Source organism: Anopheles arabiensis, chromosome 3, assembly GCF_016920715.1.
Source record: "Anopheles arabiensis isolate DONGOLA chromosome 3, AaraD3, whole genome shotgun sequence".
Classification (NCBI taxonomy): domain Eukaryota; kingdom Metazoa; phylum Arthropoda; class Insecta; order Diptera; family Culicidae; genus Anopheles; species Anopheles arabiensis.
Window position 1 is genome coordinate 71,948,108 of NC_053518.1, and position 27,346 is coordinate 71,975,453.

At 48.8% G+C, this 27,346-nt stretch overlaps 6 protein-coding genes across 7 annotated transcripts in view; 3 read left to right on the forward strand and 3 right to left on the reverse strand.

Moving 5' to 3' along the window:
• The first annotated feature begins 955 nt into the window (after positions 1 to 955).
• On the forward strand, positions 956 to 3,298 carry LOC120899722 (probable ATP-dependent RNA helicase DDX56). Its single transcript, XM_040305870.1, has 6 exons — positions 956 to 1,091; positions 1,167 to 1,915; positions 2,145 to 2,244; positions 2,318 to 2,658; positions 2,734 to 2,875; positions 2,945 to 3,298. The coding sequence occupies exons 1-6, from the start codon at positions 1,029 to 1,031 to the stop codon at positions 3,194 to 3,196; spliced, it is 1,647 nt and encodes a 548-aa protein (XP_040161804.1). The 5' UTR covers positions 956 to 1,028; the 3' UTR covers positions 3,197 to 3,298.
• Positions 3,247 to 3,834, reverse strand: LOC120899724 (39S ribosomal protein L14, mitochondrial). Its single transcript, XM_040305873.1, has one exon. It carries the CDS (start codon positions 3,730 to 3,732, stop codon positions 3,277 to 3,279), a length of 456 nt encoding a protein of 151 aa, XP_040161807.1. The 5' UTR covers positions 3,733 to 3,834; the 3' UTR covers positions 3,247 to 3,276.
• A 310-nt stretch (positions 3,835 to 4,144) lies between these two features.
• LOC120899721 (putative pre-mRNA-splicing factor ATP-dependent RNA helicase PRP1) lies at positions 4,145 to 7,816 on the forward strand. Its single transcript, XM_040305869.1, has 7 exons — positions 4,145 to 4,694; positions 4,842 to 6,160; positions 6,244 to 6,507; positions 6,588 to 6,710; positions 6,790 to 6,980; positions 7,061 to 7,223; positions 7,308 to 7,816. The coding sequence occupies exons 1-7, from the start codon at positions 4,645 to 4,647 to the stop codon at positions 7,433 to 7,435; spliced, it is 2,238 nt and encodes a 745-aa protein (XP_040161803.1). The 5' UTR covers positions 4,145 to 4,644; the 3' UTR covers positions 7,436 to 7,816.
• An 80-nt stretch (positions 7,817 to 7,896) lies between these two features.
• On the reverse strand, positions 7,897 to 9,224 carry LOC120899723 (grpE protein homolog, mitochondrial). Its single transcript, XM_040305871.1, has 4 exons — positions 8,997 to 9,224; positions 8,645 to 8,855; positions 8,420 to 8,581; positions 7,897 to 8,345 (listed from the first exon to the last, which is right to left on the reverse strand). Exons 1-4 carry the CDS (start codon positions 9,077 to 9,079, stop codon positions 8,082 to 8,084), a joined length of 720 nt encoding a protein of 239 aa, XP_040161805.1. The 5' UTR covers positions 9,080 to 9,224; the 3' UTR covers positions 7,897 to 8,081.
• A 534-nt stretch (positions 9,225 to 9,758) lies between these two features.
• On the forward strand, positions 9,759 to 16,399 carry LOC120899719 (1-phosphatidylinositol 4,5-bisphosphate phosphodiesterase gamma-1). The gene is made up of 9 exons (XM_040305868.1): positions 9,759 to 10,261; positions 10,333 to 10,534; positions 10,612 to 11,132; positions 11,206 to 11,909; positions 11,980 to 12,373; positions 12,468 to 12,649; positions 13,917 to 14,100; positions 14,177 to 15,245; positions 15,328 to 16,399. Exons 1-9 carry the CDS (start codon positions 10,100 to 10,102, stop codon positions 15,582 to 15,584), a joined length of 3,675 nt encoding a protein of 1,224 aa, XP_040161802.1. The 5' UTR covers positions 9,759 to 10,099; the 3' UTR covers positions 15,585 to 16,399.
• Positions 16,400 to 23,015: 6,616 nt separating this feature from the next.
• LOC120901385 (espin-like) overlaps positions 23,016 to 27,346 on the reverse strand; it is a 63,545-nt gene continuing 59,214 nt past the window's right edge. For both annotated transcript variants that reach the window (XM_040309293.1, XM_040309294.1), the window contains exons 5-6: positions 24,264 to 24,379; positions 23,016 to 24,158 (exon numbers count right to left, since the gene is read on the reverse strand). In XM_040309293.1, coding sequence (XP_040165227.1) covers positions 23,151 to 24,158; positions 24,264 to 24,379 — 1,124 coding nt within the window. In that variant the 3' untranslated portion in view covers positions 23,016 to 23,150. The remainder of the gene's footprint in view (positions 24,159 to 24,263; positions 24,380 to 27,346) is intronic.

Sequence of the window (27,346 nt, forward strand, 5' to 3'; positions counted from 1 at the left end):
TCACATTAAGTCACAGTTTCACATTAAGCGCCAAATTTATATTCTAACAAGCATCAATATGAGGGCTTGTTTGTGGGCAGTTCTTAGAAGGCTAAAGATCCCCCAGGCTGGGTAGAACTGCATGCGGCTCCCGACACTACCGACCTTACCGAGACCTGCTCTAGTCAATCCTGGTCTTGAACCGTGGATGCACTCCAAAAACCCCATCACTAGAAGGGAGTGGCGAACCAAATAAAACGTGAATTAAGCGGTCGCCTGGGTCCCCGAGGTAAGAAGCCCACTCCCCAATTGCATGTGAATTGTTGCAGATTCAGCTTTGCATTTCGAGTCACGAAACTCCATTCCCGACACATCAGCAGGGCCTTTATCCTTTGCACGCTGAGAGTCCCCATTCGGGTCAATTCGCTGTTGAGATGCTAGATCATCCGGTATTGTACAAATGATATCAACTAGCGAGTTTTATTCGCAGTACGACATTATTGTACATTGGCATATCTAAGGACTGTTTGCGTATTGTAGTTATTTGATACTTTAAACTATCTTAAATCGAATTCCTAATAAGTTTAATCAACAATTTCCACGTTGCACTTACTTTATCCTGTGTCATATCGGTTACGATGTACGCTAGTAGATTCTTCGTACACTTTCTTGCCAAACAAACTTGACCTTTCGGTTTCATTTGCACTCTGAAATCGTTGTTCCAGTTCCTGATGCAGCTGTTCCATTATCCTCATACAAATACGGGATCAAACCTAAAGCTTATAGTAATTTTACTTATAAGCATCGCCGCTAAAGTTTATTTTGGTAACAATTTACAACTGTAGAATGTTTACCTTTTTCTTTCAAAATGAACGTAAGCGAAGAGCCTACTGTAAATGTTCAGATCATGGAAAACATCGCGTACATATCACATCATATACACCTTGTGTATACACCCTGTGCAGAAGGGAGCTGTCAAATGACCTGTCGCAGAAGCACGCGCTACGCTAGCAAGGAAAACATACCAGCAGCAGGTAAAACAAACCACCATGGACGAACCGGGACCGGGACTGAATTTTCACGAGTTTGAGCTAGACGATCGTCTACTGCGGGTAACTGATCCCTTCTAGAACCGCCATTTTGTTCCGGTGGCCATTATTTGCTCATTTGTCTGCCCATTCCGACAGGATATAGCCCGGCTAGGATGGATCTCGCCGACGCTGGTGCAGGAGAAAGCCATCCCGTTCCTGCTCGAAGGCAAAGATGTGCTCATCCGCGCCCGCACCGGTTCGGGCAAGACGGCCGCCTTCGCCATCCCAATTATCCAGAACGTGCTTCGGTACAAAACCGAAACGGCGGTTCGTGAAACGTCCGTGCTGGTGATGGCCCCCAGCCAGGACCTGTGCCACCAGATCGCCAAAGTGTTCGCCAGCCTGACGTACTCGTGCGGTCCGCTCATCCGGGTGGCGGATCTGTCCTCGAAGGAGGAGAAAGCCACCCACCGGCATCTGCTGGCCGAGCGGCCGGATATCGTCGTGTCGACGCCGGGCCGGCTGCGCACCGTGCTGGCCGACGGGACGCTGAACGTGCGAGAAAGTCTGCGCTGCGTGACGATCGACGAGGCCGATCTGATGTTTACGTTCGGGTTTGAGAAGGATTTGAAGGAGGTGCTGAAACACTTTCCACCGGTGCATCAGTCGGTGCTGTGCTCTGCCACGCTGGAGGAAGATGTGACACAGATGAAGAAGATGGTGCTTCGCAATCCGGTAATATTGAAGCTGGAGGAGCCTCAGCTGGCGGTCGGTACGCAGCTGACGCACTATCAGATTGAGGCCGAAGAGGTGGACAAGGCGGCGATACTGTACACCGTGCTGAAGCTGAAGCTGATCCAGGGCAAGTGCATCATCTTCGTCAAGTCGGTGGACCGGTGCTACAGGTAAGCGGGGAGGGACGATGGTGGTGGGTTTTGTGCTGGAATTTGCCATGATGAATCCTCTTCCTTCTTGGAGGCAGCATTGAACGATAGCGGCTATCTTGGTCGCTATCACTCATTGGCTGTCGAATGACTGTTGGACTAATCTTCTCTCTGAATGTGTGTTTTCCGCCAATTGTGTGTCGAAAGATGAATCAGTGAAAAAATCAATAATTAGGTTTTTTTATTGCAGATTGAAATTGTTCTTGGAACAGTTCGGCATACGGTCGTGCATTCTAAACTCCGAGCTGCCTATCAAAATTCGCTGTCACACGGTCCACCAGTTCAATCAGGTGAGTTAGCCGTTTATAAAATTGTTTATAAAATATTCATTAAATTAAACAAAAAACTTGATTCTTGTCATAGGGTAGCTACGATATAATCATCGCTTCGGATGAACTAATGGCAGAAAATCCAGCACTGGTGAAGAAGAAGAGCGACAAGAAGCCCTCCACCAAGCAGCTGCTGCAGCAAACCGAGGCCGAATCGAGCGTCTCCCGCGGCATAGACTTCCAGTGCGTTTCGTGCGTGGTGAACTTCGATTTCCCCTCCGACCTCAACTCGTACATCCATCGGGCAGGGCGAACGGCACGTGGACAGAACAATGGCAGCGTGCTGTCGTTCGTTGGCATCGAGGAGCTGGAACTGAAACGGAATGTCGAAGAGTTTCTGCAAACACTGTCGAATGATGCGGAGTTTTCCATGAAGTAGGTTGAAAGCGCGCGGAGTCGAAGGAAGAAATGATACTTTAATGGTTTTTTTCTCTCCCCTTCTTTCTTAAGGGATTTTAACTTCAACTTTGACGAGGTGGAAGCATTCCGGTACCGAGCGAAGGATGCATGGCGAGCGATCACAAAGATTTCCATCCGAGAGGCCCGCATAAAGGAGCTGAAGATGGAAATATTCAACTCGGAAAAGCTAAAGGTAAGCTAACCGGTGAAGCTTGCCCAGGAAGAGGATTTTAAAAGAAAATTAATTTAAACTATTCCACAGTCGTTCTTTGAGGAAAACCCACGCGATCTGCAGACGCTTCGACACGACCGGCCCCTCCACACGGTGCACGTGCAGGAACATTTGGGCGACGTGCCGGAATACCTGGTGCCGGCCGCCCTGAAACCAATGGTGGACATTATGAACGCGAAGCGAAAGAAGAAGATGAGCGAAAAGTACGCCGCCGCCAAGAAGCGGGCCAAATCCGACAATCCACTCCTGGTGAACGGTATAGATTACATGAAGAAAGGATAGTAGAATGTACACAATAGCCCCGCACACGAACACAAAACACATACAGAAAATCCTGTAAAACCAACAAACTTTTTGATTTATTAAACAAATCTACTAGCTATACCGAGCAGCTTCGTGTAGTCCGCCCCCTTTGCCTGCGTTTTCTCCTTCAGTATCGTGCGCAGGATGGTCGGAATGGGCACGTGAATGCGCGTGCCGAGCGGTGTCCCGTTGTCGTCGATCAGCACCAGATTGTTGCTGTCGAACTTGGGTATCTTGGGCTTCTGGAACTGCTTGCACCCGACCAGGATGCCCTTCTTCTTCTGCCCCTTGATCGCTACTAGCACCTTGTCGCCGATCATGCCCACGCTCTGCTTGTTGTACACGTGAATGCACTTGGGCGGTTTGCCCTCCGCCATGGCTCGCTTGCCGATCTCGCTGTTGTCTACCACGCGCAGCCGAGCCATTTTGCGAATTTCGCTGCACACGGCCGTTGTGTGCAGGGGGCGGGAAGTGCCCGCTAACGGAACCAGCGCGGCCAACGATTTTCGCAACATTTTCTCGCCCGAAAACGTTTGCGCCCGGAGTTTTGGAAACGTTTTTGCGTAACCGCGGCCACTGGGACAGGCGGGGAAAGGCGAAACTTTGTTTAGCTTTGACTGCTGTCAAACGGCTGTCGGCCGAGCACATGTTGCAAGGTCACTTGAGTAGAGGTGGGCATAGCGGCCAAAACAATAAACAAAATATAAGTTTTGTATTTTTAGTTCATTTACGAGATATTGTGATCCATAAAAAAATATTTATAATTTATGTAGTATTAAAATAAATACAAATAATTGCAACCATTCTCATTTTTACACAAATTTGATGTTTTATGTACGCACATATTTTGGAATTTTCCCCTTGCGAATACACCTCACCTGCAGCAACCTTGTGATTGAAAAAACATCGCCGCCGCCCGTTTGACATTTCCGAACGCCATTTTTCGGGCAACCGAGGCACGCAGCCCGAGATCAATAGTGTGGTTATAATTGTTTCGCGGATACGCTCCAACTTTTATAAGCCCGCTCCGGTTTTCGATCCCCTTTTCCTTGTGGCAATAAGATCCCCCGTTCTAAGATGTGCTACAGTGTTTCGCGACGCTCGGTGGCACCATACGGATGAAGAGCTGGCCCCTGGCTTGTGCTACGCGGTGCCGGAAGGGACAGAATCAAACACATCAAACTCCTCGTGCATCGAGTGCAAAGAAGAAAACGAAGCGACCCGCCGTCATTCCCACGCTACAAAGGGCTGAAGGAAAGGTCACAGCGGTCTGCACGGGTAAACACACAGCTTGACCAGGGTGGGGTAAAAAGGTAGAATAACGCCGGTCCGGGGGACGCTTGTGGCAGCCGCCACAGGAACTTTAGCATCGTGCCCCATCGTGTGTACCGTTTCGAGGGGTAAATAGGGGAAAAAGGCACGCGAAAATGTCCAAGCGGCGTATCGAGGTGATGGACCCTTTCATTAAGAAGCGAAGGTAAGTTGCACGTTTCCGCCTGTTTGTACATGTCATGTGTGCGTGTGTGTGTGTTTTGCTCTTGAACACGTTCCTCCCGCAAACATGGCGTCATTCGCTGTGTGTATGAAACGCTAACATAGTTTCCCTTTTCACATTCGCTCACAGGGAGGAGAAGGCAGCGGCCGAAGGGGCGGCTGGCGCCAGCTCGTCCAAGCTCGATGTGGCCGGCTCGTCCTCCAGCGGGCCCAGCTCCGCCTCGAAGGCGGCGGCGGCGGCAGCGGCCGCCGGTTCCGCCACCGAGTCGGGCGGCAAGAACCCGCTGAACGGTATCGCCTACACGCAGAACTACTACAAGCTGTACAAAAAGCGCATCACGCTGCCGGTGTTCGAGTACAAGACGGACTTTATGCGGCTGCTGTCGGAGCACCAGTGCATCGTGCTGGTCGGTGAGACCGGGTCGGGCAAAACCACCCAAATACCTCAGTGGTGCGTGGAGTACGCGCTGCAGACGAGCTCGAAGGGGGTGGCGTGTACGCAGCCGCGCCGTGTCGCCGCCATGTCCGTGGCCCAGCGCGTCTCGGAGGAGATGGACGTGATGCTCGGGCAGGAGGTGGGCTACAGCATCCGTTTCGAGGACTGCTCCAGCCCGCGCACGCTGCTCAAGTACATGACGGACGGTATGCTGCTACGCGAGGGGATGAGCGATCCGATGCTGGAAGCGTACCAGGTCATCCTGCTCGACGAGGCGCACGAGCGGACGCTCGCGACCGATCTGCTGATGGGCGTGCTGAAGGAGGTGATCCGGCAGCGCAAGGATTTGAAGCTGGTGGTCATGTCGGCCACCCTCGATGCGGGCAAATTCCAGCAGTACTTCGACAACGCGCCGCTCATGAACGTCCCCGGCCGAACGCACCCGGTCGAGATCTTCTACACGCCCGAGCCGGAGCGCGACTATCTGGAGGCCGCGATCCGCACCGTCATACAGATACACATGTGCGAAGAGATCGAGGGCGACATACTGATGTTCCTGACCGGGCAGGAAGAGATCGAGGAGGCGTGCAAGCGGGTGAAGCGCGAAATCGACAACCTCGGCCCGGACGTGGGCGAGCTGAAGTGCATCCCGCTCTACTCGACGCTGCCGCCGCCGATGCAGCAGAAGATTTTCGAACCGGCACCGCCGAAACGGCCGAACGGTGCGATCGGCCGCAAGGTGGTCATCTCGACGAACATTGCGGAAACGTCGCTCACGATCGACGGGGTGGTGTTTGTGATCGATCCTGGGTTCAGCAAGCAGAAGGTGTACAATCCGCGCATCCGGGTGGAAAGTTTGCTCGTGTCACCGATCAGCAAAGCGTCGGCCCAGCAGCGGGCCGGTCGGGCCGGGCGAACGCGCCCCGGCAAGTGTTTCCGCCTGTACACGGAGAAGGCGTACAAGACGGAGATGCAGGACAACACGTATCCGGAAATTTTGCGTTCCAATTTGGGTAAGTTTCGCTGTCAAAGCCATACCCCGCCATGTCGTTGCGCACACGGGCAAATAATTTTCTTTCCAATTGTTTTTTTACAGGCACGGTCGTGCTGCAGTTAAAGAAGCTTGGCATCGATGATTTGGTTCACTTCGATTTTATGGATCCGCCGGCGCCGGAAACGCTGATGCGTGCGCTCGAGCTTCTCAACTATCTGGCCGCCCTGGACGATGACGGCAACCTGACCGATCTCGGTGCGGTTATGGCCGAGTTTCCACTGGATCCGCAGCTAGCGAAAATGCTAATTGCCAGCTGTCAGCACAACTGCTCCAACGAAATTCTTTCCATCACCGCTATGTTGTCGGGTAAGGGGGTCAGCATTTGGGGAGTGGGAATGTTGGTGGTTTGGGAAGGTATTCAACGCATTTTTTCTACTTCCCCACAGTTCCACAGTGCTTCGTGCGACCAAACGAGATGAAGAAAGCGGCCGATGATGCTAAGATGCGCTTCGCGCACGTCGATGGCGACCATCTGACGCTGCTGAACGTGTACCATGCGTTTAAGCAGAGTAAGTTGCCACGCAATTTGAAGTTAATATGGAAAGCGATTTTCTAATTTGTGCGATTCTTTCTCTCCCCTCCTCACAGACAATGAAGATCAGGGCTGGTGCTATGATAACTTCATCAACTACCGCTCCCTGAAGTCGGCCGACAATGTGAGACAGCAGCTAGCGCGCATTATGGACCGCTTCCAGCTCCAGCGCACCAGCACGGACTTCACCTCGAGAGAGTACTATTTTAACATTCGCAAAGCATTGGTACAGGGCTTCTTCATGCAGGTAGGTGCCGGCGTTCCTTCCTCTGTCGAGTTGTTTGTTCTTAATGTTGTTCATACTTTTTTGCTGCCCTCCACCAACAGGTCGCACATTTGGAACGAACCAAGCACTATCAGACGATAAAGGACAACCAGGTGGTGCAACTGCATCCGTCCACTTGTCTGGACCACAAACCGGAATGGGTAATTTACAACGAGTTTGTGCTGACGACGAAAAACTACATCAGAACTGTCACGGATGTAAAGCGTAAGTAGCATTTTTCTTGTTTGTTTTTTACTCTTGTGAAGGGCTTGAATGTGTAACTCTCAATGGTACTTTTCTCCCTTACAGCGGAATGGTTGCTGCAGATTGCCCCACAGTACTACGACATGAATAACTTCCCGCTGTGTGAGGCGAAACGGCAGCTCGAGCTGATACTGGCGCGCATGGACTCGAAGCAGTTCCAGCAAGGATTTTAAATTGTAATTATGCTCAAACTCTGCTGCACCGCGCGCGCGTTTTAGCTATCCCTCTTCGTCATACCTTAATACCGCGCGCGAGGTAGCGAAGAGAGGACGTTAACGGCAAGCGGCACCCACGTGTGAGAGGTGAGAGCATTTCAATCAAAGAAAAGTATCAATCTGCTTTTAAGTTTCTCCAGTTCTTTTTTGTGCGTCTCTGTCCCATCAAAGCATCATCTCCATACCCATACCACAAACACAGAACGGTGCGATTATACAAAAAGTAGGCTTTTAGGGAAGTAACTTACCTTAATTTCTTTGCTTTCGGGATACTTTGCGCCCTGAGAATACGCGGTATGTGGCTAAAGTCAGAAATAAATAGATATGTACACACACAAATACACACGATCAATTTCCACGAATGTTCTATAGAAAGAAATGGATGTGTATTTCGATACCTAAGTTATATTTGCAACATCTTTGTTTAGGATTTATTTAAACACAAACCACAGACACACAGCTGTCGGTTGTACCGCTCAAAACACACCAACGGTCCTACGGATTCTTTTTATTTGTGGAATTCTTTTTGCTTGTGTCCCTTTCGAAAGGATCAGCTAAACATGCTTCTTCATCCCCTCGTTCGCTCTTGTGTGTGTGCTCCTCCTTAACCCTTCGTTACGCCGACGAGCGCGGGACGTATGCAGCGGTCGTGCAGCTTGTAGCCGATCTTGCTGACCACCACCACCGTGTTCGGCTCGACGTTGGCCACCTCCTGCTGGAACAGGGCCTCGTGCAGGTTCGGGTTAAACTTCTCGTTCATCGGGTTGACCGTTTCGAGCCCGTGCCGCTTGAACACGCTGTTCAGCTGCTGCCGCGTCATGGAAAGTCCCTCGAACAGATTTTTCAAGTGAGGATTCTTATCGGAAATCTGCGCAATGAGAGGTAGCAGCAGTGTGAGTGAAAATGCTAATCAATTTCGTAAGGGGCGACGCAACGCATTACCTCATCCTTCGGCACGGCTTCCGTCGCGTGGCCCAGAATGTCCGCCACCTCCAGCAGATCCTTACAGAAGCCCTGAATGCCGAACAGCTTTGCATCGTCAATCTGTTTCGTTAGTCGTCTTCGGATGTTTTCACTTTCCGCCAGTGCACGTTTGTATTTATCCTGTAAGTAGATATCCGTGCGTCAATTAGGATGAACGTGCTATAAGGCCCAACACATACGTACATCCAGGGATTTGACCTTCTCTGTTAGCTCGGCCGCTTCTTTGCGCAGCTCCTCCACCTCTACGGTTAGCTTCTTTTCGTTCTCGGTCGGTTCCTCGACACGTGCTGTGTCCTTCTCTGTGGAAAAGTGGCGCACCGGTGCCTGGTGGCTGCACCCTGACCAAAGCAACCGACTGTGGGCTGATTGTACTGTGCTGACCATCTGCATTTGTCTTGGGGAGAGAGATAGGAAGCGTAGTAAGTAACAGGACGATGCGCCACAAACCGGGCCTATTGCGGTGCAACATTCGGAGTTACATCATCCCATTTCACCGGGTGATGATGGAACAACGTGCTGTTTGTCCATCCCGTACCTTGTGATGAGCGATCCGCTGGAAGCCGTCCGCAGCCGGTCCAACCGTTGCAGCAGGTTTAGTGCGGTCTTAGAACGATGCATCTTTGAAGCAGTGGGGGGATTGTGGTGAAACACGGTACGCGCCAATAACTCGATTGTTTCGCACGAAAATAACACAACAATGTGCAAGTCTTCGCTGCAAGTTCCAATTGTATCTTTGCCTATCTGCTGCTGTCAAAGTGGTAGCTGTTTGACAGCTCGTGGTTGATTGCCAGTGTGACCAGATTAGTTTGGTGGTTTTCGGTAGGAGTTTCACATTTTTTCGGTAGTTTTCGGTAGATTTTAAAATTTGAAACTCAAATAAAAAAAAGCAGTTTAATGCTGTATTAAGAAAAACCTGTGTTTTTTCTGTTAGAAAAATATTAAAATTCGATATTTTTAGGGTGCCCATCTGTGAATTTATAGGTAAATCGGTATTCTGGTCACTTTGATGGCGCTGCGCTCAGAGATTAAGGTGCCTATACACTGTGCTTGCATGTGGAAAGGTAATTTACATAGAAGTAAGAAAAAGAGTATTTTTTCTTCCAATTTTGATAAGTTTACAGTTCCATTCCATTTTCTTGCAATTTTTCACAGTCAGGAAAATGATATTTATAATCCTTCGACCCTAAAATAAATGCTCCCTGCAATGTTTTGGTGCCGTATTTTGAATCCACATGTCCAGTCGGCCCCTCCACCGTGAATCACTTGTGCGCTGGCGTTTGACGTTTCACATCCGACCAACGTTTATTATTCTTGTTTTCTTTTTTTTCCTCTCTCTCGCGAGCTTAAGTTTTCCTGTCGACGATAGGACGGACGGAAACTTTCTTTTCCCTCCCGTCCCCGTTGCCCTCTTGGTAGTTTCGAAACGGGGCACAATGTTTCCCAAGATCGTGGACACGCACCGTTCCCGCAGCGCCCGATCTACGTCGATATAATAGTGCCCCCGGATATAATAGTCTCGTGGAAGAACGAAAGAACGATAGACCTCTGTGTGTGTGCGCGCGATTCGTTCGTTTCCTGCCAGCGCAACGCAATTTTGGGCCCCCAAAGAGGGGGAAAAAGGGAAGAAACGGCAACAGGATGAGCTTCAGCATCGGCGGAACGGGCACCAGCTGCCTGGCGGCGCTCGGCGAGATGGAACAGATCATATGCCAGCTCGAGCGGGGCACCCTGATCCAGAAGTTTTACCCCCGCAAACGGCCGGAAAAGAAAACGCTTATGCTGCGCCGCGAAACGCGACAGGTTGGTGGTGGTGGGGCACACCATATGGTAGCCGGAACGGAACACTAATGCAATCGATTCGCCCTTTCCAGATCATCTGGTCCTCGGTGCAGACGAACGGGCGCAGCAACTACGAGGGGTCGCTGGAGCTGCGCGAGGTGAAGGAGGTGCGGCCCGGCAAAAAGTCGAAAGACTTTGAGAAGTGGCCGGAAGAGGCCAAGAAGAGCGAACCTCGCAAATGTTTCGTCATCCTGCACGGGAATGATTTTAAGCTGCGCACCGTTTCGATCGTGGGTGAGTGACTCGTGGGCAAGCACTGCGGCAGAAAGGACAATCCTTTACCGATGAAACACATTTTCTTCTTATTGTAGCATTCTCCGAAAAGGAAGCGGACATGTGGCTGAAAGGACTGAAGTATCTGATCTCGGACACGGTGAGCGCACCGTACTGGCTGCAGATAGAGCGCTGGCTGCGGCGCGAATTCTACCTGATGGAGGCGAACGGCACAGCCAGCCTGAAGGACGTGCGGTCCTTTCTGCCGAAGATTAACTGCAAAATATCCACCGCCAAGCTGAACGAAGTCTTCCACGAGGTGGACACGCGGCGCCGCAACGAGCTCGGGTTCGACGACTTTACCCGCCTGTACCAGCGGCTGATACTGCCGCCGGCCTCGCTGCCGGAGTACTTCGATGGCCTGCGGATGGCCACGTACAGCCAGAACGGGGAGACGGTGACGCTGCAAGAGTTTCGCCGCTTTCTCACCAAAGAGCAGCAGGAGGATGAGGGAAGTCCCGGTGGTGGGCACAGTGAGGAAACGGTGGCGAAGTTCATCAACGACTACATCCAGGACCCGGCACGCGACGTGAGCGAACCGTACCTTCGGCTGCATGAGGTAAGCGTTCAAAAGTGAGATTTTTGCAATCCGCGATAACGAAAAAAAATCTTTTCCCATGTGCTCGTTTCAGTTTATTGACTTTCTGTTTTCCCGCCAAAACGAAATCTGGGACAAGCGGTGCGACACGGTGTACCAGGACATGAGCCGCCCGCTCGCCCACTACTGGATCTCGTCGTCGCACAACACCTACCTAACCGGGGACCAGTTTTCCAGCGAATCGTCGGTCGAAGCGTACGCCCGGGCGCTGCGCATGGGGTGCCGCTGCATCGAGCTGGACTGCTGGGACGGGCCGGACAATATGCCGCTCATCTTCCACGGCCACACGTTCACGACGCGCATCAAGTTTATGGACGTGATACGCACGATCAAGGAGCACGCGTTCATCACGTCCGAGTACCCGCTGATACTGTCGATCGAGCAGAACTGCTCGCTGACGCAGCAGCGCCGGATGGCGCAAGCGATGCTGGAAGTGTTCGGGGAGATGCTGCTGACGCAACCGATCGACAAGGCGGAAGCGCAGCTACCGTCGCCGCAGCAGCTGAAGCGCAAGATTATACTGAAGCACAAGAAGCTGCCGGAGAACGGGATGCTGGTGGTGGACGAGGCGGGCAAGGAGTCGGCCGTACTGATGCGCGGCAACGATGAGAGCGAGCTGGACATACGGAACACGGTGAAGAACGGGATCCTCTACCTGGAGGACCCGGTCGACAAGGGATGGAATGCGCACTTTTTCGTGCTGACGCAGCACAAGCTCTTCTACACGGACAGTCAGCGGTAAGTACCGTGGTGGGGGGGGGTCATGTAGTTTGAAGGGATTAATTGCACTACCTCAACCCCATCGCAGCCCCGATCGTGACGCGGATGGACGGGATGATGAGCGCGAAGAGAACGGATTCGCCACCAACCGACAGTCCCGGGACGGCGCAGTGCTGTCGAACGATGAGCTACACTTTGGCGAGAATTGGTTCCACGGCAAGCTGTCGGGGGGACGCGAGGAGGCGGAAAAGTTGCTGCAACAGTTTTCCCACCTCGGCGATGGGACGTTTCTCGTGCGCGAAAGTGTCACCTTCGTGGGGGACTACTGTCTGTCGTTCTGGCGCCAGGGCAAACCGAACCACTGTCGCATCAAGCTCAAGCAGGACAAGGGCGTAACGAAGTACTACCTGATGGAGAACGTGCTGTTCGAAAGTCTGTACAGCTTGATCATGTACTACCGGCAGAATGCGTTGCGAAGTGCGGTAGGTACATCATCGGTTTTTGGGTGAAGTAATTTATCATTTTCTTTATCATTAAATGCATTTTGTTTGTTTTTTCTTCTTTTTGTATTGGTAGGAATTTTACATCACACTAAAGGAACCGGTCCCCCAGCCGAACAAGCACGAGACGAAGGAATGGTATCACCAGACGACCACGCGCGAACAATCGGAAATCGTGCTCAACCAGATACCGCAGGATGGCGCCTTTCTGGTGCGACCGAGCGAAAAGGGACCGAAAGCATTCGTTATATCGTTTCGGTAAGCGTTCGTTTGTGTGTGTGTGTTTTTTGTAGTGATGGGAAGCATGAAGTTTTCGTCGGAATCGATTCCTACTAGCTCCGAAGTTTTTTGGAATCGATTTCGGTTTGTAGGTTCGGAATTGTAATCGACTCCAGAATCGAAATCGGCTTAGAAATCAGAATTGGTGTCGGAATCGGAATCGGTTTCGGGATCTGAATCGGAATCGGCTCCGGAATCAGAATCGGTTCTGGAATCGGAGTCGGCTTCGGAATAGGAATCGGAGTCAACTGCGGAATAGGAAGCGACTCCGGAGTTGATTCCGGAATCCGTTCCAGAATCGGAATCAGTTACGAAATTGGCTCTTGAGTCGGCTTCGGAATCAGAATCAGTTCAGGAATCTGAATCGGGTTCGGTATGGAAATCAGGAATCAGAATCGGAATTGGTTCAAAAGTCAGAATCGGCTACGAAATCGGAATCGGTTCTGGCATCTCCATACGAATAGGCTTTTGGGTCCAATCATCCTACGTATTGATAGCCGCATTCCGTCATTCCGGAACTAATTCCAATGGAGTTGGAGTCAATTCTGATGCCGTTTCTGGATCATATTGTGATTGTCTGGTCGATTCCGATTCCAGAGCCGATTCTGATTTCTGAGCCGATTCGGAATAGGAATCTGAGACGACTCTAGAATAGGAATTGGCAGCGGAGTTGGTTCCGGAATCGGTTCCAGAATCGGAATCGGAGTCGGCTCTGGAATAGGTTCCGGAATCAGAACCGATTCCGGAACCGAAATATGCCTCGGAATCAGAATCGGTTCCGGAACCGAAATATGCTTCGGAATCAGACTCGGTTCCGGAATCGAAATCGGTTTCGGAATCGGAGCCGGATCCGGCATCTCCATAGGACTATGCATTTGGGTCCAAGGATGCTACGTCCGCAAAAAAATCCAAATTTACTGCTAAACGATCAATACTCATGGAAATTCCTAGTCCGATTTCGCTTCTGAAACTTCTTATTTCAATTCATTAACTCCGGAGTAATTTCTGATATCGGAGTTTCCGGAGCAAATTGCGATTCTTAGGTAGATTCCGATTCCGGAGCCGATTCTGATCTCGTAATCGATTACGGATTCGAAATCGAATCCGCCAACGGCTCCGGTGTCAACTCCGGAATCGGCTCCGGAATCGGATTCGACACCAATAGTGTTCCAACAGTGTCCAACACTAGTGTATGACGGTTTGGCTCAAATCGTGACTAACTTCTTCGCCCTCTTCTGCTTGACAGAGCGCACGGTAAGTTTAAACACTGCCGGATCCGGGTGGAAGGCCGCCTGTACGAGATGGGCGGGATGGAGTTTGAAAGTTTGGTCGATCTGGTCAACTTCTACTCGAAGCACCCACTGTACCGGAAGGTGACCCTCACGTACCCGATACCGCGCGAGATGATACGCCGCATCAACACGATGGACGTAAGTAGTGATCACCTGTTTTGCAGGACCCTTTTCCGTTCCAAAAGTACCATTTTTCTTTTTTAATTTTTAACAGGTTCCGGAGGAAAGTGGCGGCTACGGGTATATGGATCCGGCCACGGTTACCAACGAAAACGTGACGGTCAAGGCGCTGTACGACTACAAGGCGCAGCGGGAGGACGAGCTGTCGTTCTGCAAGCACGCCATCATCACGAACGTGGTGAAGCGGGGCAACGACTGGTGGTTGGGCGATTACGGTGGCAAGCGGCAGCACTACTTCCCCGCCAACTACGTGCAGGAGCTGAGCGCGATGGACGACGGGACGCTGGTGGAGGAGGGCGCCAATGAGCCGCTGATGCTGGGCAGCCTGCAGAAGGGCTCGCTGGACGTGCATGGGGCGGTGGTGGAGATGGCGTACAGCAACCATCCGGACATTGAGCGCATCCTGCGCATCCAAAACCCGACGATGCAGAACGTGTTCGAGGTGGGCGTGCAGACGAAGGAGCTGGCGTACGAGTGGATGTGCGCGATCAAGGAGGCGGCGCAGAACGCGAGCGCGATGGAGAACGAGCGGCGCAAGATGGAGCGCAACTCGCGCGTCGCCAAGGAAATGTCGGATCTGATCATCTACTGCCGCAGCGTGCCGTTCAAGCATCATCCGGCGGCGTGGGTGTTTTACGAAATGTCCAGCTTCCCGGAGACGAAGGCGGAAAAGTACTTTCTGCAGGCGGAAACGCGCGCCCTGTTTGTGCGCTACCACCGGAACCATCTGAGCCGGGTGTACCCGAAGGGGCAGCGGCTCGACTCGTCCAACTACCATCCGACGGCACTGTGGAACTGTGGGTCGCAGATGATTGCGCTCAACTTCCAGACGCCGGACAAACCGATGCAGCTGAATCAGGCCAAGTTTCGGGACAATGGCGGTTGCGGGTATTTGCTGAAGCCGGAGTTTATGTTTCGCGATGAGTTCGATCCGACCGATCCGAACACGCTGGTCGGGGTGGGCGAGGTGATCGTGAACGTGCGCATCATTGGCGGGCGCAATCTGTGCAAGGTGAGCCGCAACATTACCAGCCCGCTGGTGGAGGTGGAAGTGCTGGGCGCATCGTTCGACGGTGGCATCAAGCATCGTACCAGAGCGATAGGTAGGTGTGTCACGCGTGGCTGTATGCGTGCCTTTACTTACCAGCATTGCATTTAATAACAATTTTCTTTCTCGTTTCAAAGCGGACAACGGGCTGAACCCGATCTGGAACGAAATCTGCGAGTTTCGGATAGCGAATCCACACTTTGCGATGATACGGTTCGAGGTGCAGGACGAGGACATGTTCGGCGAGCCGAACTTTATTGGCCAGGCCGTCTTTCCGCTCGGCTCGATCCGCACCGGCTACCGGAGCGTGGTGCTGCGCAACAAGTACAGCGAGGAGCTCGAGCTGGCCACACTGCTGGTGCACACCAGCATCCGGCCACTGCAGACGGAGTGACGCCCGCCCGGGGTGCACGGTTACGGATTGTCACTCTCTCGCTCTCTCTCGCTCTCTCTCTCTCTCTCTCTCCCTATCGTTTCTTTCACTGGTGTTTTGGTTTCCGCTGTGTCTTACCCGCAATGTGGCTTATCGATCGTGGAGTCTAGAGAACGAATGCTAATCCAGCGTTTGAACAGTATTTGAAACGAAAGCATGTTACGTCTGTGTGTGTGCGTGTGTGTGTGTGTGTGTGGATGTTTTTTGTGTACAACAATGGCGCGAAACGCGCAACAATCGAATGTGCCTCTACCATTATACTACATTGTATAGATATAGATATATATATATACACATATATTGCAAAAGCAAAAGCGTAAAAAAGATTTATAATCAGTTAAGCGATCATTAAATGGTGTCTAAGGGTTTGTTACACAGAATCACACACAGGAAACAGGGGAAAAACACGGGTAGCAGCACCACAATGCGCACACAAATCGGGTACAATGGGAGCATTTGCTACACAGCATCGTTGTGTAAGATTCACCCCCGGGAGGGGGGGGGGGAAAGGATCCAAGGGTTAAAATGATCATCATCATCATCATCATGCCCTGCTATATACTTTTATGTATCCCGCACCATCGGTTTGGTCGGTGTAGGATGGAAACCAGTGAGCTTATTGAACAAAAATGGAACAAAAAGAAGAAGAAGAAGAAGAAGACGTTAACTGAAGCATTCAATAGGAAAAGCCATAAATGTGTTACATTATGTACAAGTGATGAAAGCAATAAAGTGTGTGTATGTGATCGGTTTTGATTCGATGCGCAACAACCCCACGGTGTGTAATACACAGAAGATGAAAATGAAAGAAATTATGTCGCGGGTATGCGTGTGTGTCCTCCGCCGTTGCGTACTCTTTCATATGACGATCGTTAACGAGCGCATGAATCATGTTTTCCGCTTTTTAATTGAATTATAAAGAGCGTAAAAGGAGTGTAATCGAACCGTTTTATTGTAGCGCGCTCGCCCATTGCCGTGCGATCATCGCGGGAATGGCGCAAAAAGTGATGGACCATAAATGAATTATTGCGACACGTGCCACGGTTCCCTATCACTGTGCGCATCCTCCTCCCGATGGGACAGGCGTTTTTTTTTTGCTTGTTTGTTAGCGCATATGGTTCCCTGCTTTCATCGTCATTATCTTGGCTCGATGGAGCAGCGCATGCAGGCAGCTTTTTTCCGCTGTTTCCACCCAACGCCGCCGGCCATATTTCGGTCGGCGAGGTTCGGTTATAAATAAAGCACTTGATAGTGGCCATCGTCCTCTGCCGTCCTCTCTGGAAGCGTTGCGAAGCGAGATGAAAGCGAACGATCCGGAAGCAATGCGCAACAAAATCAGCAGCGGAAGAAAAAGGGAATGCAAATAAAATAAAATAAAATACAGATTTCTTTCCCCAGTTTTTAAATTGCTATCAACGTTGGCAATTTAAATTGGTGCACAGCGTATAACAAGCAAAAACAAAACAAAAACACAAAAACACAAAAACCGCTCCACAGTTATTGCTGTTGACAATGAACGATTATTGTCGTGGTAGATAATTTATTACTTAAATAAGTTGGTTTTTTTTCTTGCAAAAAACAAAATCATTACAGAATAAATAAACGGCATTTTTGCGGGGTGGGTGGCAAATGGTGAGGGTCGGTGGAGGGAGGGAGCGGGGGGTTGTAGTGAATCGGATGAAAGGTCATATTGCGCGAAGGATGCTGCTCTTCTAGATGAAAATGGCATTCTTTAGTTGGTAGTACATTGATCGTGATTTTTGATTTTTTGTTTGGTTGCTACATGGATTGAAGCAAAAATGGGATAAAAAAGTGAGAACTTAAAATTGTCCCCCCGTCCTCTCCTCCGATGTGTGTGTGTATTTGGGTGTGAGGGTATCATTCTATTTGTATGACTTCTGCTTCTTCCTTTGCTGTTCCCTATTCCCTTTTCTGTAATGTTCTAGCATTGTTTTATCGGCTAAGATTTGTTTCAAAGAGACTTTCTCTCGTTCTCTCTCTCTCTCTCTTTCTCTCTCTGTTTTCTGCCCTATCCAACTGGGGCGGGGTTCCATACATCCCTTTTTTAAACTTAGAAGAACATATTAATACAAGTTTTGAGTGTGTGTTTTTATACAAGTTGCTTAAACGAAAGAAGAAGAAAAAAAAGAAAACGTTCCCAATAATGTCATGTGTGCCCGGGCGGCAATGATGAGCCCGCTCTGATGAAGACTATCTATCTAGCGGGAAGCTTTGTTGGCGCGCAAACAAAAAACCCTTTATTTTTACAATGGCTTCCGCGAGACACGAGAAAGCATGGCCTGCTACACGCCACGTGGGGAGCTGTGTGGGAGAGAAGATGTACGATCCACGGAAAAGTACAATTTCGCAATCCATGTAGCCATGTTGCACAAAGATCAGAACAGCTTGTGACACCTTCACTGTGTGTGTCTATCTCTCTCCCTCTCGTTGCTCTCAACGCTCTTTCTCCATTTAATCAGGATTCAAACCGGCTAAAAAAGGACCACACGTGCCAAGCGCAAACAAACTCGTCAAGCGCGATTAAAGCGCAGAAAGAGAAAGGAGCAAAAACTGTGAATTCCCACTCACCCCTCCCCCCCCTCCTCCTTTGCCCTGATAAGATCCGTGATCAACTGGACATGAAATGTCATCTCACTTCTCCTTCCCCTAATCAACCCCCCCCCCCACTCCCTACCCCTCTCATACACACACACATAGAACGAACAAAAAAAAAAAATCGAAAACGATCATAAATCAACGAAACGATGCTACGCGCGTTATGTTTTTTTGTTCATCTTTTTCCTCCTTCTCCTCTTAATCTGCTACTGTTTTTCACTGTTCTTTTTTGATTTCAAATCGGAATGCTCTGTTCGTGGTGCGGTTATAATTGGAATGTTATCATTAACTGTTGGCGTTTTATTGTTTTCTTTTGCTTGTTGATGTTGTTTGTTTTGTTTTATATATATATTATTAGCGTAAGCGTTTTTCTTCATTTTTCTTCCTCTTTTTCATTCTTCTTCTTTTCTTTTCTTTCTTCTTTCTCCTTTCTTTGTCTTCTTTCTTCTTATTCTTCTTCTTCTTCTTCTTCTTCTACTTTTTCTCAAAATTATTCCGCTTCTTTTGTATGTGTGTGTGTGTGTGTGTCTTTCTTAGTCATTTTCCCTTTCGCTCGCCTCTCGCTCGTATCACACGCCTGGGCACTGTGTTTGTGTGTGTGTGTGTGTTTAGTTATGTATTTTTCATCTCTATTTTCTTCTGTTTTCGGGTTTTGTTGTTGCTATTATTATTATTGTTATTATTATTATTATTTTTGCTTATCGTTTTGCTGCCCATTGCTGCATGCGTTGGCGCTTTTGCATTACTATATTTCGGAAGTTACATTAATTTCGAGATTCTTCAACATGCTGCTACTACTGGTGCTGCGAGCGTTAATATTAATTGGCATTAAACGACCAGGTTTGGCGTTATCCTCTTGTTCTACGACACAAACAGAACACAGACACACAGACCCACAGTGGCACTCAGCACTGCCTTGTCCTGCGCATAATTCCCTGCTGGGTTAACGGTGGAAGTAGTGGTGATGGTGGTGGTGGTGGTGGTGGTTAGTGAAGGTGGTTGTGAGTTAAGCTGTAAGCTAATCCACTTTTTAAGAGATTGATTTCAGTGTGTTTTAGTTTGTTTGTTTGTTTGTTTTTTTTTGTTGCGCTCTATAATTTGTTTTGTTGTGTAAGTGTACGCTTTGCACCTCTAATATAGTGTGTGTTTTGTTTTGTTTTTGTTCTGTTTTTAATAACTTTAATTTAAATTGCCCTCTGTCCTACTCGCGTACTTTGTTCTGCCTTTTTACTTAGTCTTCTTTTCCTTTTATACGTTTCTAAATTGCAAATATCGCGCAAGCGCGCGCACGTGGTGCAAAAAACGGTGGCTGTGCGGCGCACGTTGTGTATCGCTTCGTCGAAATTACGCTTATTTCGTTTATTTATGTTGTTATTAATTCTTTTTTTTTTTGGGTGGGTGGGTATCATGAGTAAGGTAGGTGTATTTACGGTGTATAGTGGCGGGGAGGCGTGTGTAATATAGTGTAAAATAGGGTAAATGTTTAAATTGGGTCTTTTCCACGTGTGTGTGTGTGTGTGTGATTTTTTGTTTTTGTTTAAATAGATACATTTCAGAAAGGTTTTAGGCTGCCAAACCTTGAAGTATAATTGCTAGTTGAGAGTTTTCGCCAAACTGTCACTAATAATTCAAATTCAAACATGTGTGAGTGAGTGTGCTTGAGTGTGTACGTGCGTGTGTGTGTGTGGTGGTTGTGTTGTTTAATGTTTTTTTAAATCAATTTTCAACTGTTTTTAATGGTTTGCTTCATTTTGCTGATTGTATTTTACTGTCCTTTTCTTTTTCTTATTCTGTTCTGTTCTGTTTTTACTGTCCTTTTCTGTGCTCTACATGTATTCTATTTCTGTTTATGTCTTTTATTCTTTTGTTTTCTTCTTTTACTTGATTCCATCGCTTTGAGAACCCTTTCCCTTACTTTTAACTTTATCTTCGACTTCATCTCTCAATCATCTTAGCATTTCATACACAGTAAGCCTTACCATAAGCTTGACCATAAATACTGGAGGTTCTATTCAGCTCGACAAAAAAAATAAGACCGACACAAACACTCTCAGTGGGCTACTATGCTACACACACGCACACACCTACACCATTTAACAAAAAAGAAAGTATTTGTGTGTGTGTTTTTGTTGTTCTACTCTACACTATTCGGATACATGTACCGATCCGTTACTAAACAAAAATACTAATCGCGCGAACTAGAGGCACTCAACGCGCAATATTCGAAATGGCAACGTGGTTTGAAATTAAACACACACACACACACATACAATACACTACAGAGTCCACTACATATTCCTGGGCAACTGTCACTCCCGCCGTGGTCGAGCAATAATAGTAACAATCCAAGCAAGCCTCGCAAGGATTTCTTCACGCGGTGAGTGTCTGTGTGTGCGCTTGTGTATGTTAAATATTGCTGTGGTTATTACTGGTAATACTGATATATTGTAGACATCGTGTGCTCGTGATTACAAACACACCCCATAGCGTTGTAAGCCCTAGGAGAAAACGTAAACCAACAACGGTGACACGGAGAGCTAAACGCGCTGCGCGCGACGAACCGCACCATGCGCAAGCCGACACGCAAACGAGCAAGTGGACGCGCAGCGGTGCGGTTATGTGCGGTACTATTGTTTGTTTTTTGTGTGTGTATTGGAGAACATAATTGGCTGGCAAACGGGCAGGCAAGCGTCAGGCAGTCGTCTAAGGATGTGTTTTTCTTTGCAGGGTTCCATTTTTCCGTTGCAAAGCGCAAGAGTGAAATTGGGTTTAAAAGGCCGGGCTGTATAGTGAAGCGTTCTGGTGCTGCTGCTGCTGCTGCTCTACTACTAACATTCACCACTGCCCGAGTTATTGTTCTGTACTGCGTTACTAATTATTATCATACTTGTTTGTTTGTGTGTATTGCGTTTAGTTTAGACGTTTTCGCTTGAAAAGTGGCTAGCATGCGGCGGCTGCTGCTGCTGCTGCTTATTGAAAGGCTCGTGGAAAGGACCAAGAAAAGGCACAATTTTGTTTGTTTGTTTTCATGAACTCTTCCTTATCATTTCTTGCGCTGCGGTTTTTGTTTGCTTTCGTTCGTTCCTGCTCCTAATCAATCTGCGCGCGCGCGCTTCAGCAAACCTACTGCTACCGGCTCGACTAACACTAGACACTAGACCTCAGCTACTACAAAGTACTGCTACTACCACCACACTACTAATACCCTCTTGGCTTGCCCATGGCTACACTACACACACACACAACACACAACACGTCTAGCACACGCTATGAGACTGTTAGTCAACTGTATTACTGTATCTTTCTGTTAACCTCTATTTTCCTGTCTTTTTTGTTTATGTCTTAAACCACACACATACACACACGCACAGCGCTCTATCTAGCTTTCTATTGTCAATAATGAAAGTGGAGGATGAAGCAAATAGCTTCTTTTTTTTCTTTTCAATCCTTATCATTCCCTTCCCTTCTATCATTTGCAGTTCGACTTCCCTTTTCTCTCATGGCACAATTTATTGCAGAGCCGTTGCAACGCTAACGGCCACGTGGACGCTCCTGCCCCAAAAACCTGCCTCACACCTGCCCACTTTGTTGGGGTTTTGTTCCCCGCTACTGTGCGCTTTATTATTTTGTTCCATTTTGTTTGTCTTTTAATTATTTTTAATATTTTTCTGTTGTCGTTATCAAAAAGCAAATTTAATAAACAAAATTTTAAAATGCTACTCTTTCCTTTCTTGCCGCTATGCAAAGGAAAAAAGGGCTACAAGGGCTCGTAAACTGGTACTGTTATTGGGAGTTTCTTAAAAAAAGCTTCTAAATAAAAAAAGAAAAACAATTACAATAGAGAGGCTACCGATGCGCAACATTAAAACTTGAACGCAATCGTGTTTGTGTGTGTGTGTTTTTTGTAGCTTTTTTCACCTAAAAAATGGCCCATTTCAATTTGCTCCCCCCTGCTCGCTTTTTGTCCTCCCTTGCCCTTCGTGTGCCCCTCGGCGTGTGTGTGTGTGAGCGTTCGTCCTTTGGATTTGATGCCGTACACCATACACGCCTCACTCAATTGCATTGAACCTTTGTGTTGTCCCACCCACTCTTGCAAATAGGTGGAGTATGGTTTGGAGGTTTTTTTTTATGGCAATGTGCACGCGCGTGTGCGTGTGTGTGTTTGTGTGTGTACGCCTGTCTATCATTCATCCCGTCACACAAGCATCTTATCGCTCGATTAACGGCCTATTTAAACGAACCTTGCAAAATAGATCACGTTACACAAGAAGAAAAGGAAGTATAAACTTGTCGTGCCCTAAATCATACATTTACACACACACACACACACACACACTTACTCTCTGTTTCTCTCTCTCTCTCTCCATTCTACACACTAAAGAGGAAGGCTTAAAACCCCATTGGAACGTCACAAAACTATAATATTACATGCAGGTGCGTGTGTGTGTGTGTGTGTCTGTCTGTGTATGTCTGTGTATGTCTGTGTATGTGTGTGTGTGTGTGTGTGTGTGTGTATATATTATCATACTTAGCATACCTGGCATAATTTTAATAATAATAATAATATTAATAATCATAATAATAATATTAATATAATAATAATATAGTAATATGCTAACCATTCTTCGTTTTACACACAAACACACAAACACTCTCTCTCACACATACACACACACTCCCTCCGAATCGGTCACGGTTCGCTGCTTCCTTCCTGTCCTGCTCCTGTGCGTGTGTGTGTGTGTGTGTGTGTGTGAACACTAATAGAGAAAATGGGGCTAAAGCTCCAACAAGCGGGTTTTTGTTGTTTGTTGTTGTTGTAAAGGTGGGGCCATCCCCTCGCAAAGGCGCAGGATGAGGCGGTGAGAACGGGGATGGTGGGTGGGTTTTCGGTTGAGTCGGGTGGGCGGCTGCTCAACCCGACGCCCTTTTGTCTCTCCCTCGCGTGCTCGCGCCCTGCTGCTTGCTGGAGGGTGGCGCGTTCCTGACGGCCGACTTTTTCCGCCCACTTGCTGCTGCTACTGCTGCTGCTCCTCCACCCGCCTGGCTGCGACCATTGGCCGGCTCCTTGCGGAAGAGTCCCCCTTGGCCGACGACGTCCAGCAGCAGGCTGCCACTGCCGGCGGGCGCTCCTGCCCCCGCCACCTTTGGCGGCAGCTTGGTGACGATGGCGGCGGGCAGCGACGGTGCCGCCAGTTCGCCCGGGGCGGATGCGTACGAGTTGAGGTGGCTGCGGCGGTGCGTACCCTTGCCGTAGGCCCGCACCAGTGGCCCACGGTCGTCCAGCATGGCGCCGTACAGCGAGGACAGGGTGGGCGCGATCGCTCCGCTCGCGCCAGTATCGAGATTCGGGTGTCCTGTTGCTGCCTGCTGGTGTTGGTGTTGGTGCTGGTGGTTCTTGCCACCACCCGTCCGACCGACCAGCCCGTGTTTGTGCCGGTGCCGGTTCGTCGGCGACTGTCGGTGCTGGTCGGGCGACGGCCCGGCCGCTAGCAGCGAGTTGCCGCTGGCGTTCGCCTCCCCGACCGACGCATCCTTGCGCGACGCGACGTCCTGCTGCCGATGGTGCCGGTGGCGTGGCTGTGGCGGTAGTGGTGGTGACGGCGGTGGCGGTGGCTGTGGACGTGATGGAAGATTCGCTTCCGGCTTCCGTGGTGGTGGTGGTGATGATGATGGTGGTGCTGGTGGTGGCTGCGACAGTAAGTCCGGATGCTTCGTGCCCACATCGGACGGGTTGAAGGTGTAGCACCGCTCGTCGATCGGTCGCTTCCGGCTGCCGGCCCGCGCAGGCCCGATCGGTTTACCGTTCTTCTGGAAGCCGAGGGAGCGGTTCTTGTTGACCACCGACCGGTACCGGATGGCGCCCGATTTTTCGATGTTCTCGATAAACATGCACCGCTTGGAGATGTTCCCTTTGGCACGCTGCGGAATATATAGGGGTCGAGTGGGGTAAATGTGGGGTGGATGAGGGGGCTAGATCGGTCATGGAATGAAGACGGGGGGAGGTACTCGATCTCTGATGCTTACCATCGCCTTGGTGCGCCAGTTTTTGTCGAAGCAGATGTACGAATTCGTCTCTTTGGAGTAGATCGTCACGGCAACCCGATTGTCGCGTATTTTCGTGGCAACGACACTGAAAATCTCTGCAATGGGGCAAATGAAGAAAAAGGGAAACATTAACAGTTGTGAAGATGAAGATTTGTATTTCTCTAGTCAGCATTTTTAATAGACGGTTACGAGCACGAACAAAAGTTCATTGAATAGCTCTCTTTTCCCTTCATCCCCAGTGCAACTATGGAAATCCAACATTGTGTCAGGTCTCAAGACTCTTGAAATGACTTTAAACTCAAAAATGATTTCAATTTTCATTTTGATCCTTTTTACCTCATTTTTACCTGTTATTAAGTTATCTTTTCTGACAGTTTTTAGTTTGCCAATTCGAAACTTTAAATGAGTTTAAATTTTTATTCTTTTATGCAAAACCTACGGCATTCCCTTGCATTTGAAGACAAAATCATTTGAAAGACATTGGACTAAACATTGTAAGATACTGTGTTTTAGACATGCTTGCATGCATGCTGGCTGTACATATGTTTTCAATACTTTTTTTGTATTTTTCTTTTTGTTGTAATTTTGTAGATCGAGTTCTATAATTTATTCTTATTTTAAATGAAAAACATCAACGACCATGTTTTTAAACATTTCGCTAAATACTTGCTTATAATTCAGCAGTGTTGTATGGATAAAATATTGTCTATCCATTCAAATAATTCAACAATGAGAAAACGAGTATGAAAACTTAATGATACTCAAAAAGAAAATATTCACAAACATGAAACAAGTTTTTTTTATTAATAAAGTGTGTTATTTACTTACTTTGCATTGAAAAATGCAAGAAACTAAAATATTAGGCAAACAAATCAATTTTGTATGAAACTGCATAAGCGACGAACCTTTTTTAAATTTACAGGGGTTTCCAAGTCAGTTCCGAACGTAAACATTGTTATTCGCCGCATCCAAGACGTTATTCAACTGCTGTCAAATGGTTTATTTGATTCAAAATGAAATTTCAGTTTCAACACATAATTTTCAACACATAACAAAGAACGGTTAAACTCAATCCAGCTTGAGTCGTGTTGAAAATCATGCTGGAGAAATTAAAAATTATTGTGATGCAAATGAAATGTCAGATCGATGTGGAACAACATTTTGCATGCGATGAATAACAATGTGTACTGACTTGGGAAACCCTGTATTGCAAAAACAGCCCAGTCGACTGTGTCGCTTAAGCGACGAACCTTCACAAGCGAGATTATTCCATGGAAGTTGCAAACTGTTGCTTTCACTTTTCAGGATTATAAAAACAAACAAATCGATTTCCAATTAAAAAAAACAACAACGATCCTATCCAGCATTTATCTACCATTTGTGTCAGGCGACATAACCGCACAAGGTACAGGAAGGTTCACACATTGCATCGCGCGACAAACTAATGGCGGGCGCACTGTGTCAATCGCATCTAATTATTCTGCCCTGCCACCGTTCTGGAATGTCTAATTAGCACCGGATGTGGTGAGATAATAATTCACGCGCTAACAGAATGGAATCTCGATGGTATGCGCAGCTCAAACCGTTTGCCCACCCATTCGCTTTCGTAGTAAGCCGCCCTCATCAACGAGCGCTCGCGGCAGGTGAATTACCTCGCGCAAACTACACAACAGAAAAAAAGCCAGCACAAACAGAGAAATTATCTAATGCATTGATTTTCCATCGAAAGCGTCCTGCTTCTCCTCCCGGCACAGCGCCCCGACAAAGCAGCGCGGTCGCGGCATCTTGACACTGCCTATGGCAACCTGGCTTCGCGCTAAAAGTGCGCGGCACCATGCGCACACTTTGCGCCACACCAGCGAGGTGTGGTGGTGTGTTTTGCGCTCGCTCAACCCCGCGCGCGCTCGGGCCTTTGCGCAATTGTTTACGCAATGCGACAATCCTTCAAACCGCTCCGGTCGGTCTCGGCGGCTTTCGTACGCACACTGGCTGGGTGCGGGAGAACCCTTAGTTACAGGAGGAAGGGAGAGAAGGAGGATGAGGAGAAGGAGGACTTGTAGGGAGGCGTTCGACACGGGGTAATAATTCAGGTAATTCCCCTTCGATCGGTGCCCCGCTGGACGAGAACGATGCCGCCGCCACGTTCGTGGTTCGATTTTGCCGGCCGCGTTCGGCGACCACGAGTCGGACAGCAAGGAGCCACTTTAATTGCAGCTAATCGACATCACTTAAAAAAACGGTGTGATAGGAGGGAAGTGGAGGAGCTATAGGGACGGGAAATGGGGAAGAAAGATACCTAGTGAGCTCCAAACGCCGGCGCGAGAACTGTGGAGAAGAGCGCGTTCGGATTGCGATTACGACGCGGACGTGACCGAGGGCACGGTGTGTGAATAAGTGTGCACTGGGAGGCAAAGGGTACCAGAGGGAGGGTGCAACGAAGTCGCTGTGTGTGTGGACATAAGGCTATTTGGCTGGAAATTGATGTCCACAAATCGATTTGCAGTTAATGGAGAGAAGAAAAACCCCATCAGCGTGCACCGCTTGGGGCGCAATGGCGGGCCCCAGGGTCCACCTTGGGATTGTACGGTACAGCCAGCCGAAAAAACAAGAACTTCATCGTGTGTTTTGGCGGAACCGAGAAGCCACGGACAGAAAGACCGTGTCGAGAGAGAGAGAGAAAAAGATTGCCGCTACGATCGTTTGTTGGCGCGGAATGGCGAGTGCTCCTGATGCAGGATATATAGGTTAATAAACGCACACGGTGCGCTGGCGTGCGCTTTTCGCCCGGGCGATGATTACTTAAGATAACAAATCTATCTACCCGTTTGAAGCGCGGTTGTGATTTTTGCCGGTTTTATCGATTTTTTCCTCGTTTTGCGCCGTAAAGCTAATGATGCGCGCGAGCGCGTGATAAGATTACGGTTAACGATCCGCCGTAGCACGTGATACGGTAATCGGGAGAGGGGTTTTATTATTCGCAAACCTATTTGGATACGACCTGCTTGGGTGTTGTTTGAACACTTCGAACCAAAAACACGTGCTTTGTCTGTGCTCTGCACGTT

Bases quoted from the DNA above. Each gene is read 5' to 3' on its own strand.
- LOC120899722 (XM_040305870.1), top strand. From the start codon at position 1,029: ATGGACGAACCGGGACCGGGACTGAATTTTCACGAGTTTGAGCTAGAC. The intron at 2,659-2,733 runs GTAGGTTGAAAG...TTCTTTCTTAAG, and splicing joins GATGCGGAGTTTTCCATGAA to GGATTTTAACTTCAACTTTG. The intron at 2,876-2,944 runs GTAAGCTAACCG...ACTATTCCACAG, and splicing joins TCAACTCGGAAAAGCTAAAG to TCGTTCTTTGAGGAAAACCC.
- LOC120899724 (XM_040305873.1), bottom strand. From the start codon at position 3,732: ATGTTGCGAAAATCGTTGGCCGCGCTGGTTCCGTTAGCGGGCACTTCC.
- LOC120899721 (XM_040305869.1), top strand. From the start codon at position 4,645: ATGTCCAAGCGGCGTATCGAGGTGATGGACCCTTTCATTAAGAAGCGA. The intron at 4,695-4,841 runs GTAAGTTGCACG...ATTCGCTCACAG, and splicing joins CCTTTCATTAAGAAGCGAAG to GGAGGAGAAGGCAGCGGCCG. The intron at 6,161-6,243 runs GTAAGTTTCGCT...GTTTTTTTACAG, and splicing joins AATTTTGCGTTCCAATTTGG to GCACGGTCGTGCTGCAGTTA.
- LOC120899719 (XM_040305868.1), top strand. From the start codon at position 10,100: ATGAGCTTCAGCATCGGCGGAACGGGCACCAGCTGCCTGGCGGCGCTC. The intron at 10,535-10,611 runs GTGAGTGACTCG...TTCTTATTGTAG, and splicing joins GCGCACCGTTTCGATCGTGG to CATTCTCCGAAAAGGAAGCG. The intron at 11,910-11,979 runs GTAAGTACCGTG...ACCCCATCGCAG, and splicing joins TTCTACACGGACAGTCAGCG to CCCCGATCGTGACGCGGATG.
- LOC120899723 (XM_040305871.1), bottom strand. From the start codon at position 9,079: ATGCATCGTTCTAAGACCGCACTAAACCTGCTGCAACGGTTGGACCGG. The intron at 8,856-8,996 runs GTACGGGATGGA...TCTCTCCCCAAG, and splicing joins AGCGGATCGCTCATCACAAG to ACAAATGCAGATGGTCAGCA. The intron at 8,582-8,644 runs GTACGTATGTGT...ATCTACTTACAG, and splicing joins AGAAGGTCAAATCCCTGGAT to GATAAATACAAACGTGCACT.